At 41.4% G+C, this 21,098-nt stretch overlaps 1 protein-coding gene across 3 annotated transcripts in view; it reads right to left on the bottom strand.

The window, feature by feature from the left end:
* Positions 1-21,098, bottom strand: part of WDR64 (WD repeat domain 64) — a 140,455-nt gene that overhangs the window by 40,509 nt on the left and 78,848 nt on the right. For all 3 annotated transcript variants that reach the window (XM_004756758.3, XM_004756760.3, XM_004756761.3), the window contains 5 exons: positions 17,361-17,487; positions 14,023-14,171; positions 11,724-11,847; positions 9,206-9,381; positions 720-893 (listed from right to left, as the gene is read on the bottom strand). In XM_004756758.3, coding sequence (XP_004756815.1) covers positions 720-893; positions 9,206-9,381; positions 11,724-11,847; positions 14,023-14,171; positions 17,361-17,487 — 750 coding nt within the window. The remainder of the gene's footprint in view (positions 1-719; positions 894-9,205; positions 9,382-11,723; positions 11,848-14,022; positions 14,172-17,360; positions 17,488-21,098) is intronic.

The raw sequence follows: 21,098 nt of genomic DNA, 5'->3' as shown, positions 1-21,098 counted from the left end.
ATTTATCTATTTTTTGAAAGAAAGACAACCAGTTGTTTTGTAAATCCTGATGGAACTATATGACAGCATCTGCAGAGTCTTATTAAACTAAAATCAAAGTTCATGCAATGAAGTCAGGTTAGAGGAAGTACACACAGAATTCCTTAAATTACACCAGGGGCATGCAGTCAGCAAGATACAGAAAATGTGAGACTATGGCGCCAACTCTCCAGTATCTTCAATAAATAAACAATAAAGGGAATAAATAAATAAAATAAAGGGAAAGAGAGAAATGGAAAGATATTTATAGATTAAAGGAGATTTAAGACCCCTTCCACTAAATGCCACAAATGGATCTTGTTCTGATCCTTGTAAATGTTGAAAAAATACGAGGTGATCTAGGAAATCTGAACATGGTATGAAATCAAGGACTTCTTAAAAATTATTTTAGAAAAGAAATCTTTAAAAGTAATGGTGTCATGCCTCTTTTTGAGTCATTACCATGCAGAGATACATACTGAAATATCCAGGGATGAAACGGCACAGTATGTGGGATTTGCTTCAAACCATTCTTTTGTGGTGGTCACGGCACGTGGCAGGAATAACAAGGAGTACTCAGCTATGCACACCCAGTTTCTGAAGCTGAGGGCCAGCACGTGGAAGTTCAATGCATTATTGTCTCTACTTCTGTGTAATTTCCCATAATAGAAAGGAAAAAAAAATCAGGAAATGAAACTTACGTTTACACATTGAGAGACGTTTTTCTCTACCAGCTGGACATCTGGGAAAGGAATATGCATGTTCCTGGGTTTAGGACATGGCTTCAGATGCACAGTGTGATTCCCATCTTGTAGCAAAGGCACCACATTGGGAAGCTCCCAGGTCACCACGAGATACAGATCCTCTTCCGTACCCTTCAATAAATATATAGCGAGTGCATGAAAAATTTCAGTTAACTATTTTATTTGGAGCTGTTTTAAAGATACAGAGAAACACAGAAAATACAATGATGTACTGACCAGATGGGTAGCAAGGTGGTAGGTAGATTATCAAATTATCATGATCAAATCTTAAGCCCCGTCTAGCCCTCTTTAATACAGTTTCTGTCTCTTATCCCTTCCCAGAGGCCACCTGAATATAGCGTTAGTTATGAAAATCTTAGTATTTCTACATAAACTTATACATGTATTCCACATATGCATATATCATATATTGTTATATGTATATACATGTACATGGTACATATGTCATGGTATTGCTTTCAGCCTTTTTTTTTTAAGGAGGGGAGGGGCAGAGGAGAGGGAGAGAGAGAATCTCAAGCAGGTTCCATGCCCAGCACAGAGCCTGACACAGGGCTCGATCCCACAACCCTGAGATCCTGACCTGAGCCAAAATTAATAGTCAGATACTTAACCAACTGAGCCACCCAGGCACCCTGCTTTTAGGCTTCTTACCTTTTTATAAATGGTATCAAACTGTATGAATTCTTTAACTGTTTCACTTAACATTATATTTTTGAGATTTAAACAAATTATTACATGGAACTCATCTAGTTCATTTATTTTTAGCTCCTTTGTAGGATTGTACAAATACACTGTACAATTTATTTATCCAGTCTTCTACTACTAGGGTGTTCAGGTTGCTGCCAATTTTTCACTGCTTCTTTTTATGGACAGGTGCCATAGTGTCTGCAGCATGTGCCTAGAGCAGAATTATTAAATTGTAAGATACGCTATTATTGGCTTGACTAGATGTTAGGAGTGGTTCTTCAAAGTAGCATTTCCCATTTCCACCCTCACGAGATCTAGATAACAGTTTTCCTTTCTTCACATTCTTGTCAACACTTGGTTTAAACTAATGATGATGATGATGTTTTTGTTTATGATGGGTTCAAAATGAGATATTTAAAAATAAAATTTTAAATGTATTGATTATATTGTCACATTTTCCTAAGTTAGTGAGTTGAACATTTTTTATGTGTTTGTGAGCCATTGGGGTTTTCTTACCTGTCCTTTGTTTATTTTCCTCTTGGGTTATTTCTTCTGGAGGGATTTCTTTAGCAATTCTGTTTCCTAATACTTTCTCATTTACCTGGGACACAGTATATTACCTCTTTCCGCAGTGTGTGACTTATCTTTTCATTGTTTTTCTAAGGCATTTTATCAAATGTAATAAAGAGATCTTTGTAATATCTCATCTTGTGAATATAGTGTATCTCCCCATATTTTCAGATGATTGTTTATGTTCTCTAGAAATTCTTTCCACAAAATTTTTGCTAAATTTATTTAGCATCTTATATTTTTGTTTGCTCTTATAATGTGATCACTCTGTTTTTTAACTGGTTATTATTGTCGAGATAGTATTAATTTTCAGAATTTTAATTTTTGTGTGGGGATAAAAGTCAAAATTTTAAGGTTGGTGATTTTTCTAGTAGAGCACAGATCTTTTAGGTTGAGAGCAGCTGGGTAAAGTGGAGAGAATATTGGTCTATACATGAAGACAACACATTCCCAGTCTCAGTTCTAGCGAGAGCCTGGGCAAAGCGTTTTTTCTTCCTTTGGGCTTTTATTTCCTTATTTATTAAGGTTCCTTATTTGTAGAATGAGAACTTCAGTGAGTGGATGGATAAAAGTTCTTTCATTTTTCAAAAACATGTTTCTAGGTGATCTAAGGTCTCTGTTATCTCGTATCTACGTTAATTGAAAAGTACTGGCCAGTGGTCCTCCTACCTGGTGGGTGGGTCTCTGGTTAGAGTTTGTGCCATTTTGGGAGCAGAAGGAAGTTCAGCAGTGTCCAGGAAGTGGTCAGACATTGACATACTGAGTAACAGCTCAGTTAAGTTCACATGCCTCCTTGATGGCCACTATGGCCGTCAATCTTTCTGAATCCATGGGACAGTAAAATTAAACAAACAAACTTTGAATTATTGACTCAGAGTTACTAATATTTAATTTCGCCGAGAGGACATGGGGGAGAAGGGAACTGGAAACTCTGTTATCATCATTTTATGAAAAGAAAGGCTAAATTTAATACCAACAAATAGGAAAGATACAAACTTTAAATTTAAAAAGTAAAATTAGCTTTATGAGAAACTGCTCTTACTTTTTTCATTTCAACCCTAAGTGGCGAAACTTTTTATCTCAGTTTGGTATTGGCAGACAGGCCTTCAGGAATTGGCGCTCCTGGAAAATAGCAGTCGGCATGATGCTATGAACATGAATGACTTTAAGTGCCTTGAAAGGAAGATCTTTTGCTTTAAGGGACTCAAAATAGGGCTACAGGAGTAAACACATAAAGTTACGTGGCTGGAAGGAAGTTAGTGGATCTTCAGGATTTGAACTATTTTTGGGTTAATTACTCAAAATCTCTGAACTCCCACACCACTCTGTTCATGATGTTACAACAGTAGTATCTCACAGATCTATGTCTTCTTTGGAAGATTTTTATTTATTTTAGAGAGAGAGAGTGTGTGCTTGCAAGTAGGGGGAGGGGCAGAGAGAGTCTCAAGCGGACTCCCTGCTGAGGGCAGAGCCCATTGTGGGACTTGATCTCATAATCCCTAGATCATGGCCTGAGCCGAAATCAGGAGTCCGGTGCTCAACTAACCGAGCCCCAGCACCCCAATGTATGGTTTTTATTAACAAGGGTTTGGGGGAAAATTTCTAAAAATTTTTTATACAGGCAGGATATAATTCTGTCTCCTTAAAACTGAGATTGTGAGATGATTATTGTCCTTCTCTTTGGTCAGGACGTTGCACTGACAGGCCAGGCAGTTGATAATCTGCCTTCCCATGATGTGGCCAGAAGGTCAGGCCTGAAGAAGTTCATACAATGACGTTTGTGACAGGACCAGGCAGTGACACAAGCATCTTTCCAAGACTTGGGAAAATAAAACCAAGTATGTAAGTACAAGAGAGACATTATAGCTCAAGCCATTAAGGACTGGTCTGAAGACACTAAGAAGAAATACATAAATTGTATGGGGGCTTCCCCTTACTCATCACGATTTAGCAGTTTCCTGAGTAACAGAATACGACTACTGAAGCAGTTTTTGCTTATTTGTTTGTTCGATGCAGCAGAGAGTCTGGGAAGATGGAGGTTGGGTTTATCTTGCCTGCACTCCACTCCCAGCTCTGACTCTGGGAGCAGCTTCTGGAGGCAAGCAGAGAATGAGGGTTGGAATTGGGGGAAAGAAAGTTATTATGGTATTGTTACCCTCTGGGCTGAACAAAAGCCTGGGAACCAGGGTGGGAGAGAGTTCAAGGGTAAGCTCTGAACATGGTGATTACTCCGGAAACAAACCTAAATCCCCGGAAGAAGGGGGGTCCAGGGGACAATGGGAAGTATGACATATACCTAGTGTTCCTTGCCACCAAAGAGTTGAGGAGTAGCTGAACAGTTGGACTGAGCCTTCTGTACTTCTGAAATTGGGAGAGACAATGGGAAGCAGGAAGGCTTCTGGCTATGGTCTCCACCAGGGGTGCTGTGCGGTCTCTAAACTAAACCACCCCTCACTGGGGCACCTGGGTTGCTTAGTGGGTTAAGCCTCTGCCTTTGGCTCAGGTAGTGATCCCAGGATCCTGGGATCGATTCCTGCATCAGGCTCTCTGGTCAGCATGGAGCTGCTTCCCCCCAACCCCCGCCTGCCTCTCTGCCTACTTGTGATATCTCTCTCTCAATCTCTGTCAAATAAATAAATAAATAAATAAATAAATAAATAAAATCTTTAAACCACCCTTCAGGAACAGCATGGCTGCACACCTCACCCTCTCAGAATTACCACTCCTGTGTTTTTCTAGCAGCCAGATCCTACTGAGCAGAAAAAGAAACATAGCTAGGAGGGGCTAGTATCCAGAGAGAAGAACTACAGACAAAATATGCAGAACAGGTCCCTGACTTGGACAGTTGGTGGTATGTTAACTCGAGCAAAACTGAAGAGTCCTTAAGGAAGTTCAAAACTGAAACAAAACAACAGAACGGGGCCTTCAAACATCTGAATTTGGTGGGTGAAGTGAAGGAGAATTGATTTCTCTTCGAGACTGGAAAAAATAGCTTAGAGATAGAGAAAAATATTTCAAAACAACATGACTAAAAAGAAAAACATAAAGAAAAATATAAGAAATTGAGAGGATAGAGTCAGAAGACCCAAAATCCAAATAGTATGGGTTCCTGAATTAGAAAAAGACACAGATGTGGAAAAGATACTTAAATAATACAGACTATAGTACCAAAAAATAATATAAAAATAATATATATTATATAATAATAAAAATAATAGTATAAAAACAGTTCCTAAGCTGGAAGAAATGTCCAAGACTGTAGATTAAAAAGTCTCCTGTGGAACTGATGAGAAAACATATGCATACCGGCAGAGCCTTTAAGCTTCTGAGACAAAGATAACGTCAAAGTTTGCAGAGAAAGGGAATAAGCTGTAGAGGAAAAATAATCAGATCCGCATTGGACGCTCACCGGCAACACTGTTAATGGTGTATCTACTGTAATTCCAATTTGAATTTCTCTGATTACTAACAAAGTTTAGCATCTTTGCATATATTTATTGAATATTTGGGTTTGCTGTTTTATGAAGCACTTATCTTTTTTCATTTTCTATTGAACTAATTCCCTTATTTATTATCTAAGAACTCAGGATACTAATCCAATTGGTTATTATGTGTTGCAAATCTCTTCTTTAACTCTACTCTTGTCTTGTAACTTTAATTCTGATGACTTTTGATGAAGAAAATTTATTAGTTTCATGTAACCAAATATGTCCATTTTTTAAATAATTAGTGGTTTTTGAGTCTTACCTAAGATAAGACTTAGGTAAGTTTCCTAAGTTCATAAAGACAATGTCCTATAGTGACTGCTAAACCTTGTATTGTTTTGTCTTCTCATTAATATTTTGAAGTCATTAATCTACAAGGAATAGTCTTAGACAGGAATTAAAAAATTACATTTTTTTCCATATGGATGTCCAGTTGCTCTAAAACCTTTTATTGAAAAATATATTCTTGCCACACAAATCTGCTATGCCACTTCTGTTGTATATGGACCTGTTTTTGTTCTGTTGTTCTACTTACTTATCTCTGTGCCCAAACCTTTTTGTCTAGTTTTCTTGTGCACTTAATTATCCTGACTCTGGTTTTAGGGAATGTGCCTTTCTTCGGGATGGATTTGTATTTGTTTCTCCCAGGTGCCTGCCAAAACTATCAGTTTTAGACCACCTTAAATCAAGTTCATAGCTGAGATTTCTTTGACCTCCTAAGCATGGCCAATCTAGCCTACAAATGTATATGAGTTCCTACTTGTGGCCATAGTTCTGAGGAACAGGGCTTTGTCTCATCTTGCTTTGTTTTCCTACTCTTCTCCCTTCTTTCCTGCTTGGCCCTGTGTAAGGGCAGATTTTCCTGCCTTGCCCTTTGGAAGCTGGTTCCTTTCTTTCTGGTTTACTTTTATGCTGAAAGTATAAGTTTTGGATCCCAGCATATTATGGATGTGGTATTAAATTCTTTGCTTTAGGCAGGCCCTAGGCCTGGACTTCTTATCTTTCCTAATCAAGAAGGAGTCTCCAAAACTGAATCCTCTCTAGCTTTGGAAAATGCCTTTGGGACAAAAACAGCCATGGTGTTTTAGTTCCTCACTTACCTCTCATTCTCCACTTATACTAAATTTTTGGTCTGATCTTTAGTCACCAATCTTGTCAACTCTTTAGTGCTCATTAAGAGATTCAGCGAATATTTTACTCAGAACTTTTCATCCTTTCCAGTGGAGGGTGGGTCTGAATAATCTAGTTCCTAAATACCTTATTTTCCATCGAATCTTGGGATTTGGAAGAACTTCTAGCAATGTGGGGCACACAAAGTGTTTCTTGAAGTGTTGAATTTCACTGAAAATCAGTGGACAAAGAAATCCTCCCTGACTCCTGTTTTGGCTGGGCCACGCCCAGCACAGTAAATTCATGTGGCACTTGTGTAAGTATTTGTAACACTTGTTATGGGTAGATGAATATCAATCCTTCATATTAAATTATAAGTTCCATGATGAAAGGGAAGATACCTTTCTGGCCCATGAGACACACTTACTAGATGCTCATTGGAAAAAAAAATGAATGAATGAAAATACATTCACTGAACAACATGTTAGGAGTGATAAGCCTCACTCAACTGAAAATCCACATACAACTTTTGACTCTAGCAAAACGTAACAATTAATAGCCAACTGTTGACTGGAAGCCTTACCGACTCCATCAACACATGACTGACACATATTTTGTATGTTGTATGTATTATAAGCTGTATTCTTACAACAAAGCAGACTAGAGAAAAGAAAATATTAGGAAAATCATAAGGAAGAAAAAGTACATTTATAGTACTGTAAAAAATCTGTATATAAGTAGACCCACACTGCTCAAACCCATGTTGTGCAAGGGTCAACAGTATTCAAGAAGGTAAATATGTGAATCAAACCATATCTTATTTTCTTATTAGGATTATTTATTTATTTATTTGACAGAGAGAGAGAGAGAGAGAGAGATCACAAGTAGGCAGAGAGGCAGGCAGAGAGGGGGAAGCAGGTTCCCCGTTGAGCAGAGAGCCCGATGTGGGGCTCAGTCCCAGGACCCTGAGATCATAACCTGAGCCAAAGGCAGAGGCTTAACTCACTGAGCCCCAAACCATATCTTATTTTTAATAGGCAAATAATAACAATAAATAATAATAATAAGACATTAACCATAAATGATAAGTAAGTGTGCATTCAGCATTATGCTTATTGTAAAGCTCTTTTCTCTACCATTAATAAAAATTCCCTAAAACTTTCCAAACACTGGGGTGCCTGGGTGACTCAGTGGGTTAAGCGTCTGCCTTTGGCTCAGGTCATGATCTTGGAGTCCTGGGATTGAGCCCCGCATCGGGCTCCCTGCTCCGCGGGGACCTGCTTCTCCCTCCCTCTCTGTGCTCTCTCACCCGCTTGCTTGCTCTCAAATAAATAAATAAAATCTTAAAAAAGAAAACAACAAAAACCCTTCCCAAGCATTTACTATTGTATATTTTATAAAAGGTTTCCAGTATTGCTTCATTTTCTCAATCCTCAATCTCTGCCTACCCAGGCAGAGCAAGAATATAAGTACAAATAAGAGAGATTTTCTATCTTCATCAAGCTCTGTCTATGGATTTTGGAGACATGGAGAAGCAGAATAATCAACGTGACAAATGCTGCAGTAAAACCAAAAGCAATTCTGATGTGGGAACAGCACCAGGCTGTTTTTTGCAGTCTTTAAAAAAGGGAGTGTTTGTAATAGACATGGTCTCTTAGGAAAAGCATACTGATGGTCAGCTGCACTCCCTTGAAGAAGGGAAGTCAATCCATTGTTGTGTTATAGAGAAATTTTTTTTTTTACTGAGAAATTCCTTTCTCTGGTGCTGTTGGATGGCTCTGACAACACGGGAAGAGTATATTGATTCAGGGATGTTTTTCACTCCTTTTTTCCAGCAGTAGCACCATCAGTCACCTTAATCGATGCTGAAATTTCATGATTGCTAACCTAATTTAAGATTTTCTTTTTTTCTGTTCTCAGCTTTCAGAAGGAGAATAATAAAGTCAATGAGTCCTTGAGCTCCAGGCAGAGAGATCCACTCCGTAGCCAGGATAAATGATCCAGCCTTCATCTTAAATATGAAGTAGGCATTAGCATTCTCCAGTGGTAACAGACTCACAGAGAAAAATAAATTAGCCTACCTCAATCCTCCCGAAATGGCCCTGAGCAGATTGCATCATTAACCTTAAAGTAAACAAAGCAATTTTGGTGACAAACTGAAAAATTGACTTGAGCGTCCCTGAATGCATGATGGGTTCTAAGGACAGAGAGAAATCCCTGCTCCCCCTGCACGGAGCCTGCAGGTGAATTCTCGCTAGATGAGGTTAGAGGCAATGTCAGGGGCAAAAGCTGTGGGTAAGTTTCACCTTTCTGATACCTGCTGCAGAGGTTCCGAGGCTTCAGCAAACGCTGGGCAGCTGAGATGCTGCCCCTGAGCTGCTAGTCCTTTTTTGCTCTTGGCTTGGACCTGAGCAAGGATGCTCTTCACTAAGAGCCTCCTAGAAAGACTGGTGGAGAGCCGCTCTTCTCAGTGACCGGCAGGAGAAGAGGGAGATGGGACTCCTCCCAGAACGCCACTGATTTCCACAGGAAGAGCGCGTCGAGTGCACACACAAGTCTGGCACTGCTCACCTGGACCATTTTGATCTTCCCATTGCGCTCCAAGGTGAGGATCAAGTACTGGTGTTTCTCCTGGGCCTTCAGGAAAACCAGGTGCCGTAGCCAGTGTTCTTCCTCCTTCCAGTCCTTCCCCTCTGGCAACACTTTCATCTCCTGCCCGCTGCCGAAGTCCCAGATTTTAATCGTTCCTGAGCACACGGGAAAAAGACTATGTAGATACAAAGAACGTATAGAGAGCTTGCTTTTTTATTTCAGACAAAATCGATCTAATTGAAAGAGTTCTGCCAACAATTTATCGTATATTTATTTCCTACTCAGGGTGACCGGTGAGCCTCCACATTGCTGGGCACAAAATACATTTGGGTATGCTTTCTTTTGTCACAGGCTGATAAAAATGAGCAGGACAGCAGTCTTGAAATTTGTGACGGTTTTCTCGACACACTCAGACTCTCCTGCGCTCTCTGGCTGAAGTGCATCTTTTCTGTCCTTAGTCTCCCAAACGTTCCAGTTTGCTGAACACTCCCCACTATCTTTCCATTTGTCTAACATCAAACCGTAATTGTCATTCCTAGTGAAAGCGCCATCCAGTGTGATGTCACTAAGGCGCTGACGTGTTCGATGACTGTTGTTCTTATTGGGTGATAAAACTTTTAAGAGAAATTCTAGCAGGTAGGAATCGCTTAAGCTTTGAGTTGTTTTATCGGTTGCATGGGAAGAAAATGCAACACGGGTGTTGAGTTTCTTCTTACATGTGAAATCCTACTTTCTTGGCACTTAACTTGGGTCATTCGATTTCGGGGAGCTCGATGAAGAGGCCAGAGGGCGTGATAAATGGCGTGGCTATTGAATGGCTATCTCTAGACCGTGTAGGAAGCCTCTTCACATGGGCTTTTCCAAGGGTCACCTCAGGTTTAGAATCTAGGGGACTGCTCCTTACAGGACTTTCTTCCCTTTGCTTGACCTTAATCCCAACCCCCACCCCCATGCCTTATCCTCAGCTCTACTCCTGCTGGACACCCACAATGTTCGCACTACGTTGTTTTTATTTCCTTCTGCCGGGTTCTCTCTATCAGCAACACTCACAACTCCTACCATTTGCTTGTTCCCGACATCATTAAACACTGACTAAATTCTCCCTCTATCCTCAGCACTCCATGAGGAGCTACAAATGCCGAGTGAGCAGGGGTGGTTCCTCAATGACTTTATGGTCTGGAGGAATGTAGTCCTACAAACAATGGAAAGAAGGAATGCGCTCATTTAGTCCCAGATATGTGGACCACAGGGTCACAGCATGCATTTCTCGCTGCCTCAGGACTTTGACAGTCAAATTTAATGGGGCAGAGGGCAGGAAGAAGTATTGCTTAGCTTAGGTAGAGGGTGGAAGGTGGAGAGGAATGAAGGGCGCTGCCAGCTTGTGAGCAGAGCTGCTCTGAGAGCCAGAGAATCCTGCTTTCCAGGCTGCTCTAGGATGTCACAGCATCTTTGTCAATGACCTCTGAGGAGAACAAACTGGGCATGTTTGAAGAGATTCTAGACCCTAGCACCAACAATGAACTAGGACTTTCTTGCCTGCAAAAAGTACTATCTTAGTTATCTGGATGAATTTAAGGCTTATTCCTGATAACAGTTGTGTGCTTTGCTCAGACTTTCTATTATAACTGATTTTCATATGTATGGAGAGCATGCTCAGAGAGCAGTTAAGACTGCCTTCTGGAGAACTGTCCCACACGCACAACAGTTGCGTTTACTCACACCTCATCAACTTAGCATCCGTGATTTCATTCCGTGTGTACTGTTATCTGTCACACTTGGAAAAATCAGAATTTCACATCAGGATGTTCACTCCTCCCACCCACTGGCTTCCAAGCAAGAGTTTCTTAGCAAATACATCTCTAGAATAAATAAACTATGAGTAGTGCACACAAGTGGGTCATATCGTCTAGGTAAAGTAGTTCTTTTGTGGGAGGTCAGAGCAAGGTAAGGTGAAAAGGAAGGCAGGCTGGAGTGCTTAGTTCTAGAAAGTTCTATGCAGTTCTCCATAGCTTGAGAAGCACCAAGTGACGTAACACCAACACCACCGAGCCTGACATGCCCCCAAGGAGCTGAGACTCCTAAGTCCCGTGTAGAAATCTGAGTGTTGTACAACAAAGCTGGTTGGATTTTTGTCTGGTCCCCCAATCTACTAAATGTAAACATCCATCCCTTAGCTGATGGTCCCCAAAACTAAAAGGACAAAAAGCGTCCGTGCAACACAATTCCTGCCAAGGATGGAATGAGATATGCGTGAAAGACTTCCGTGAACGTTAAAGCCATAATATAAATGCAACGTGAGGCATGGACAGCTGAGCCTTGATGGCCATTACAGCAGAGTCTGCTGCTGTTCAGCCAGGCAGAGCCATCTCTCTGGCATGCTGACATATGTCAGCCTGCTTCGTGTTCTCTCTGTCTCCAACCCACGCAGCAGATGAGCTCTGAGCACAAATTCTCGGGCACTAAAGCAGGGAGGCCCTATTTGGGTTAGGGATCTGACCGTTGTATGCCCCTGTGGCAAAAAGAAATCCAGTCTCATCAAGAGCTGCCGAAGTCAGTTCAACACTGAAGCCATGAGGGTCTAAAATCTGGTATATTTGGAGGCCAGTCTCGAGTTCCCAAACCTGTAGGAAAGAACAGCAACAAAAAATCAAGTCATGCAGATACCCTTCGGCTCTTACAAAATTTTATAGTATTCACCACAGCCTCCAGATTGGTGCTGTGCTCTTCTAAAGTCTTTTCCAACATTCTGGCCTGAGTGTTGGTTTGACCAAAGAAAGTTTTAACAGATGCAGTGCTGTCGAGTCGTTCCTGGGATGCTCGAGTGTGTCTGCTGCATACCTAGGCGGTGGAGACAGACTGACTATTCCAGCAGCCTTGGCTGGGGAGGAAGTCGCCAATTTTGCTGCTGTGAGCATGAAACAAGATTAGCCGCCAGATAGCGATGTGACCATTACAAGTATGGCTGACAACAAACAAACAAACAAACAAAACTGGATTTATTCCCTGTTGACACTCATCTGAATTAGCCAGGAGTTCCAGGACAGAATGAAAGAACCCTGAGGAAGGGGCTTATTGACCTTTTCAAGAAATATTCTGATGAGGGGCATGGGCCTCGCTCTTGGAGGGAGGTGGGGAGGGAGAGAGAGAGAGACTTCAGAGAAGGCTGTCTGTGTAATCAGGCTGGGTATAATCAGAAAATCCAGAAACATGTCAAGATACATCATTCTCTCTCTTTGGAAACACAGTCGAGGCTCTAGACCTTTGGCCTTTCGGTCCAAATCTCTCCTTCTTCGTGGATCTGCTGTGCTCACATGTAAAACAGACTGTCGGTGAGTAATGAAACTGCACTGGCAGGACAGACGGTCACCCTCTGGGTCTGTGGGGCCGAGGCAGCAGAAGCAAAGGGCCAGAGATGAGAAGGTACATTGCCCCTCCAGGGAGCTGAAAGACAGCCATCGCAGCTGCAATCAGGGAGGGAGAGCAAGACCAGAGGGAACTTATGGAGTCATCTGGAGGCCAACCAAGGGCCCCTGACTGACCTGATTGAGGCCAGTCTGACTCAAGAGCCCACGTTCTCAACCTCTGAGTGCCCCCAGTGCAGACAAGGTCTTTAAAGGAGAAGAGAAATGAATGACACTGCATGAATGGGTCTCAGAGGTCACCTATGTTCTGGGCTGAAGTACGATCTCTCTTCAAGCAAGCAATCAGGTACGAAAACTCACCCAGATGTGAGTTTCCCGCTTTTCCCTTACAGGGAAACCATGTCCCTGCTAGAGGTCAGTATTTCATGAAAACAGAGTAGGTTTTATTCTGTAGGTTTATCAGAACTAGGTGACTGTTAACTGAACTCCCAGATTTGGGCCTGAGAAAATCTCCAGCAGATGAGTACAGAGGGTCCAGGATTGAGAGGGGCCTTAAAGCGCCTCCAGAGGACGCTCTCTACTGCTCCAGATGTTTCCTTTCAGAGAGCATGCACGTTTCCTTTGAAGCAAACACTGCCGGTCATCACTGCTAGATGGCTTCAGTGGTCGTAATTACTGACGCACTTAGGATGGTTGCGTACCCGGGCCTCTGGGGAGCACGGTAGTGTCAGGCGGAGGAATGCACAGGAACAGACAAAGGGAGCTACATCAGGCCAACCTGGGTACACACCCCAGCTATGATGCTTACTAGTTACGCAATCTGGGGCGAGTTGCTTGATCTCCATGAGCCCCTGTTTCCTTATCTTTAAATGAAACGCTTTATCTGTCCACATGGAACCAGTATGAAGATTAAATAAGATCATGGATTGAAGGCACTTGGCACATATCCTGCACCTATAGGGGTTATAGTAAACATTATAAATTTCTCTCCCTTCCTTCTTACCCTATCTTCTGCTCATAACTCAGATTTAAAAACCTATCAATCTATCTAATCTACCCATATCTATCTATCTAATCTATCCATCCACCATCCACCATCCATCTGTCCGTCCATCCATCCATCCTAGTACTCCTTCCTTGGTATATTTCCTTTAAAATTCCTATTCCTATAGGAATAAGAATTTTATTCCTATAGTAAATTCCTATAGTAAAAAACTGGCTTTATTTATTTCATTGAGGCTGCAGCTTAATAGCAAGCAGTCTGAGCTGGCTGAAAATACTTGTTTTTCATGTGTTCGTGAGTGTTTAAAAATAGCTACACTGTCGATCTCATCACACAGGCCACTACATTTACTTAATCACACAAAGCCTTCCCTGTCAAAAGAGAACATTCTGCTTTGCCTTTTTCTTTCTGAAGAGCCAATATACACTCACCTTGATGATGGATTCAGAACAGACAGTAAGTACTTGGTGAAAATATCTGTTGTAAAGCATGACATTGATTTCTCGTTCATGAGTGTGAGGAATCTGTTTTGTATCTTGGACCATCCTGGTCAGAGGGTACATGTCCATAACACTAGATCCTGGAACAGAAAGAAGATTGTCACAAACACCCAACGTTAGAAGTTTTGAAGCACAAAGGATTTTACCCAAACAGTCGTGTTTGGAAACAACCCATCGGCGAGGTAAGTAACATCGATTCCTAGGATATCTAATGAGGTGAAGATACACTTATTTTCTCTAAAACATTTTTTGACAAGAAAAGCAGATGTTATTCAGCAAGAAAAAAGCATTTGTTGAGGCCATCAATAATTTTCAAGTGCAGGCCATGGGATTTATCAACCTCCTCTTCTCAGTGATCCCTATTTTTCTTTCTTTTTTTTTTTTTAGTCTATATTTTTCCTTCTCAAGAGTGCCTGCCGCATGCTTCTCCATCTGGTGTCCAGTAATCACGGTGATGGTCAGCTTTTTGCTGAAGGTAAGCTTCCCTCTAGTGATTGGAATTTATTGTTAGCCTTTCCCGACCAACAACTGATAAAGCACTCTGTAAACACAGTCTTATTAAATGTAATGAATTAGAACGGTTACAGGCCAGTGCTTGCAACATCAATATTAAATAAGACCAATTTCCAAATCAACGTGGGGAAGTAGGTGGAAAGCAGATATATCTCATTTGCATTTTCCTAAGGGTGCTGGTTTGGTTTTACAGGGACACTAAAAATGGCAAATGTGTGGGGGCGCCTGGGTGGCTCAGTGGGTTAAAGCCTCTGCCTTCAGCTCAGGTCATGATCTCAGGGTCCTGGGACCAAGCCCCTCATGGGGCTCTCTGCTCGGCAGGGAGCCTGCATCCTCCTCTCTTTCTGCCTGCCTCTCTGCCTACTTGTGATCTCTGTCTGTCAAATAAATAAATAAAATCTTTAAAAAAACCCCACAAAAACAAATGGCAAATGTGATTTAACTCTCAAAACCAACTATGTATTCTGTGTTGGTGTAATGTCTCAAAATGTAAGTAAGAATCCCAAAGCATTTTAAAGATCAGACAAAATGAAACTTCTCTGTTTTATTGTCATGGAGATTAAATTATCAAAGGTCACTTTGTATTGGGTTTCTCACCATTTTCCAATTTTACCTGCAGGAAAAGGCGCCCCAGGAGTTAACGAAGCCCTTTCCTAAAGCTGCTTAAACTTTAAGATTAAAATCTGTTCGTGTGTAGAGAAGGACTTAAAAAGTTTTTTTGGTAATATTTCTCAGTTCAAATATTCTAATGGAAATACGGAGGAATATGGAAGCCAATAACCAACACTCGGAGCTTCCTGGTAGAGCTTTTAACTATTATACTGTGACTAGCTTTATTCAGAACCCACACCATAAGCTCGATCTGCTTATGAACTAGTGGTAATCCTCTGTGTTTTCAGCACTGCTGTGGAAACAATGCAGTTACAAAGAAAGAATGTGGATTCAGAAGCCACATGCTTTGGGATTGAATTCCAGCTCTACTTTTTAACCTGGTGGGTTTTTGTTGTTGTTTTACTTATTAGAAGGAGATCGAGCATGTGGTGGGGTGGGGGTTGGGGGAGAGGGAGTGGTAGAGAGAGAGAATATCTCAAGTAGAGTCTGCACTGAGCATGGAACTCGACCTGGGGCTTGACCTCACCAACCCAAGATCATGTCTTGAGACGACGTCAGGAGGTGGATGCTTAACTGACTGAGCCACCCAGGTGCATCAGTCCTGGTGGTTTTCTACTGGTCAGCTGAACTGCTCAATATTCAGTGTCAGTTATAAACTAGGATAAGTAATCATTCCTACCTCCTGTGGGGGGTTATGCAGGTCAAATGAAACAAAGCACATGAAAGCACTTTGTCAAAGAACTTTCCAAAAGGGCATTGTTGTAACAGAGGAATAATACAAATGATAGTGACAATAACAACAGTATATTCTACAAAGCATTTCCAGAATGTGATGCTGCTGTCATCAGGGTTTAGATTACGATGGTGGCTTCTCTGGAATCAAAGCATGAAGTAAAGTCTGGGAGATAAGCTTCATGTAATTCTGATGTCAAGTTGATGGCAGCAGTCAATGTAAGTGACACACAGAGCTGTATGTTTTTATAAGCAAAGTAGTAGCAAAATTGATACTTGAGTCCTTAGTTATTCTGGTGATAAATGGGTTGGGAATGCTGAGCCCACTAATTAAACATGCAAGTAAGGATACTAGGAGAAAATCTGCTTGCAGTTATTAGCATGTTTTTTTTTTTTTTTAGAAGAGCTAATACAGAAGAGGAGTGCTTACACCTAGAATTAAGTTCTGTTTTACAAGATGTAAAATTATCTATCAAGCATGAAGTGCTCATTCACTCCTAATCCAGAAAAAAACCCAAACAAACCCAGAGTTAAAAATAATTATATTCTCCACTAGCAGAGATAGCACCAACCATTTCAAAAGCATGTCTCCTGCGTGTCTCCCTGCCTTAATTAATCCCACAGGAACTCAGAACAGGTGGTCAGTGGGAAAGTGCTTAGGAAATGCATTCTGGGCTGGTGTTCCAGAAGGAGGAAGTATTGGTAATAGCATTCATTTTTCTTTTAAGGCCTGAAGGCATGCATGGGAGCCGCGTTTAATGTAAATGCCTAACAACGTTTTGTGTCTTTAGGAAGTGTGTTTTTAAGAGGCAACAAATAAAGGAGGCAACCAATCTGTTGGCATCATGCTGTGGAACTGTCATTGGGGACTCTATTTTCTCTCCATTTTATGGTCTAGATGCAAAGGCAGGTGGGGACATCAGCACCTTCTAACTGTCTGAGAAGTTAGACATTTGGCCCCAGAATGCCTGGGGCCAGACATGGGGTTAGACATTTGGCCCCAGAATGCATGGGACCAAACTGCCCTGCTGAAGAAAGGGGGTAAGGATGCTGGTGGAGTCCCTCAGAGGCGGCTCATATACCAGCTCCTGAGAGTCAAACGGAGCTGGCTTTGCCTTTTATGCAGCAACACATCACATCCTACTTCTTGCTTTGCCCAAGGCCATCTTCCAAGGCTCAAGAACTTAGAGCGCTGACCTAGTTTTTCCAAGGAAGTGCAGGTGCATTTTATCTACCCGGCCATGCAAAGACAGGAAGGAGTAGAACAGAATGAAATATCTACTGTGATGAATCACAGTTAACACATTCCCCTTCTGCTTCTATTTTTCTTCTGGTTAGTGCTCAAGTGTTAGTTAAAAAAACGCTTGAAGTCAAGATGGGAGTTTTGCCTGCTGCTAATTGGGCACACTCACCTGTAATAAGCATGCCATGATTGGAATCGTACACCATGGAATAAATCTGCATGTCTCCTGGTCCCCCGTGGCTGTCATGGAACACTTGTAATAGTGAAAGAGTCTGTACATCCCACACCCTGAAAACCTGGGGAACAAAGAACACAGTTCACCACTTTCACACGGTATGTTCCCCACTCAAAGCTATTTAGGTGAAGCATTTCCAAAGCCTACAGTACACGCCTAAAAACTTACAGCAAACCCCATGACCTTGCAATTGTACTAGTGGGTGGTTACCCCAAAGATACAGATGTAGTGAAAAGAAGGGCCATCTGTACCCCAATCTTCATAGCAGCAATGGTCACGGTTGTCAAACTGTGGAAAGAACTGAGATGTCCTTCAACAGATGAATGGATGAAGATGTGGTCCATATGTACAATGGAATATTGTGCCTCCATCTGAAAGGATGAATACCCAACTTTTTATCAACATGGACGGGACTGGAGGAGATTGTGCTGAGTGAAATAAGTCAAACAGAGAGAGTCATTTTTCATATGGTTTCACTTACTTGTGGAGCATAAGGAATAACTTGGAGGACATTGGGAGATGGAGAGGAGAAGTGAGTTGGGGGAAACCGGAGGGGGAGACGAACCATGAGAGACTGTGGACTCTGAGAAACAAACTAATAGTTTTGGAGGGGAAGGGGGTTGGGTGAGCCTGGTGGTGCGTATTTGGAGGACCCGTATTGCATGGAGCACTGGGTGTGGTGCATAAACAAGGAATCTTGGAACACTGAAAAAAATAAAATAAAATTAAGATGTTAAAAAAAACTTGCAACAAGTATGATTTATCTGACAAGCACGTCTTTGCTAAACTCCAATTCGGTTCTTGGTTCAATGATTGTTAATATCAAAGAAAAATAGAGCAGTGATTAAAAATTTGCTTAAAGGAACCGGATTCTTTTTTTATCTTACAGAGAAATCTGGTATTTATTATTCTTTAAGAGTTTGGAGGATTGATCATGACTTAGAGTTCAAATGAAGCCACCCTTCTCTCTACACCAGAGATTGGAAATTAGAGAGAAGACATATTTTAAGTGGAGGGTTTCAAATTGCTCTATTACGACATAAGAAGATGGAACATTGGAGCACCTGGGTGGCTCAGTTGGTTGAGCACTGGACTCTTGATTTTGGCTCAGGTCATGATCTCAGGGTCCTGAGAGCAAGCCCTGTGTCAGGCTCTGCACTCACATTGAAGCCTGCTTGAAATTCCCTATCTCCCTCTCCTCCGCCCCCCCCCACAATTGTGTTCTTTCCATAAATAAGTGAAATAAATAAATAAAATCTTTAAAAAAAAATGATGGAACATCTTACTGAATGAGGTTTCTAAGAGCTTCCCCCCTCCTCCTGCCCAGGGATTTAAGAAATTCAGAAAGTAATTTTTAGGGATGGCTTAGATATAGTAAGAGTGTAGGGAAATAGATTATTTAAACTCTCGAATTACTTAAAGAGAGCTTGGGTTATTAGACTAGAAAAAACAATAAAATACAAATTCAGCAAAAGTAAGTCAAGTTGACCCTTGGTCACTTGAAATATCTGGTCCATCTTAGTCTTCTCCATTATTCTGTTTTTGTAAGCAAGTTGTAGCATGATTGAATTTCAGGAAGAAGCATGATTTGATCAAGGTGATGTTTTCTAGCCTGCATCCTTAAATAATATTTTCACTTTATAATAGTCATCATTAACCCATTAAATTGGAATATTTGTTGAGTAAATGAGTGGTCACTGTGGAACTAGATATAAAAGAGTAATTTTGTTAACAGGGAGATACTAACTTCTTGTTTGAGACCCTTGTAATCAAGTTAAATGAGTTCACACCTCATTGTTGCAAAGGCAGTTTGATTCTTTTGTGTAGACATACAAAGATGTCTAAGTCATGTGATTTAGGGAGTGCTGGTGAGGAGTCTGGCCTCAAGTGCAGATCCTTGGGCCAGTACTCAGTACTCAGTACTCAGAACCTGTATGATTGGGAGTTACCTCCTTTGTTCTAGTCAAAATGCAAATTTAGGGTAGTAACTATTGAACCTTATCAGTCTTTTGTGCCATACGGTAAGTAAGTATTACGAACTATTTATAAATTTAGGCTCTGAGTCCAGATGAGAGACAAATAGGAGAAGACCCTGAAAGTAGAATCGAGGAGTGCCAAAGAAATTTATCTCCACTCAAACTGTCTCTGATTGTATTGCTTTGGCTAAGATGCATTCAGGCTTGGCAGGCATTTTGCTATATGCATATGCTCTGAATGGTGGTTGCTGGAAAGAATAATGGACAGGGCAGAAGAGGGGTCAGCTCTAGCACATCACTTAGATTCCCGGAACTTCAGGTTTCTTGTTTCTAGAGCAGACATACAACACCAGCACTCTGTTCTTCACTGAACTGACGGGAGCGGGTTTTAAAATCTGTAATGTTTTCTGTACAGTAGTACTAATTTCTTTATTCTTATTTCTCTCTTCTTCAGTGTTTGGTGCTTTAGGTGTTTTATGTGATTTTTAGGGGTGACTGATGGGCTAGCAGATCTGCCACACCTGTCCTCGGGTCCCACGTGTCATCTCTGTTACTAGCCATACCAACCAGCTCCCCATTTCCAAAACCCTTCTCATTCTGGTCTTGGGCATGCCACCTACTCTTCCTATCATCTACAACTGCCTTTCAATATCCCTCACTGTGTAGTGAACTGCTACCCTTTCCTCGAATCTGTTATAAGGAGAACTAAGGAGTCACAGCTCAAAAAGTTTGTGCCTTGATGTGCCATTTCTTCTCCAGACACAGAGAAATAGTAAAGGATATATAAAAAAGAGAAAGCAAAAAGAAACAGCAAGCCTATAAAGCAAGACACATATCTCTATAAATAGATCCAAGCAAGAGAGACACAGGAAGTGAGGGAGGGGTTGCCTCAGGGGGCTGCGCCCTGGAAGTGACCGGGCTGGGCCAGCAGAGAGCAGTCCCAGGCAGAGGGGACCAGAGGCTCCTAGCACTCCATGGAAGAACCTGGAGCAGCTCCCCAGTTCAGGGCAGCGAGAGCGAGGAGCTAAGGCTTTACTTCCATCTGGAGCTACAGTGTTCAGAAAGCTGTGAGACCTGTGAGCGAGGAGGACACTCACTGCCTTTGACCAGAAACTAAACCAAGACTACTTCTGACTCAGGAACTAGACCTGTTTCTAGACTGCTGCCCAAGGGGACCAGGTCGCGGAAGTTTACAGATATGGAAGACGGAGCATGAAGACATATGTAAAAGAAACTGTAATTTTCAGAAAAACTGAGAGGAGGCTCTCTTCATGAACTTGAGCTGAAAAAGATGCCTTCAATAAGCACAAAAAGCATGAACCATAAAACATAGATTCATTTAACTGAATTAGAATTAAAAATCTCTGTTTAAGCAAAGCCACAATCACAAAGCTACAAGGGGTAGAGACAAGTCCAACGTTCATTGGCCAAGTTGGATACACATATCTTGTGCTTCCAACAGAATCCCATGTAGCAGTTAAAACAAGTGAACTAGACCTATATGTAGAAATGTGGATTAATCTCAAAATACAGTGCTGAGAAAGGAAATTTCAGTAGGATTTATTCACAGAGAATACTGACACATGCAAAATAAAACTATCCACGGTTGAAGGACATCTATACATGTACTAATGGTAATAAAACATAGTGCTGGTTCTAAGTTGAAAAATCCCAAAACTCCTCTCCTTTGGACACC

Source organism: Mustela putorius, unplaced genomic scaffold (assembly GCF_011764305.1).
Source record: "Mustela putorius furo isolate JIRA1106 unplaced genomic scaffold, ASM1176430v1.1 tig00000785_pilon_pilon_pilon, whole genome shotgun sequence".
NCBI classification, from domain to species: Eukaryota; Metazoa; Chordata; class Mammalia; order Carnivora; family Mustelidae; genus Mustela; species Mustela putorius.
Note: the sequence above shows the minus strand (reverse complement) of the source record. Positions and strands in the feature narration are given on the sequence as shown.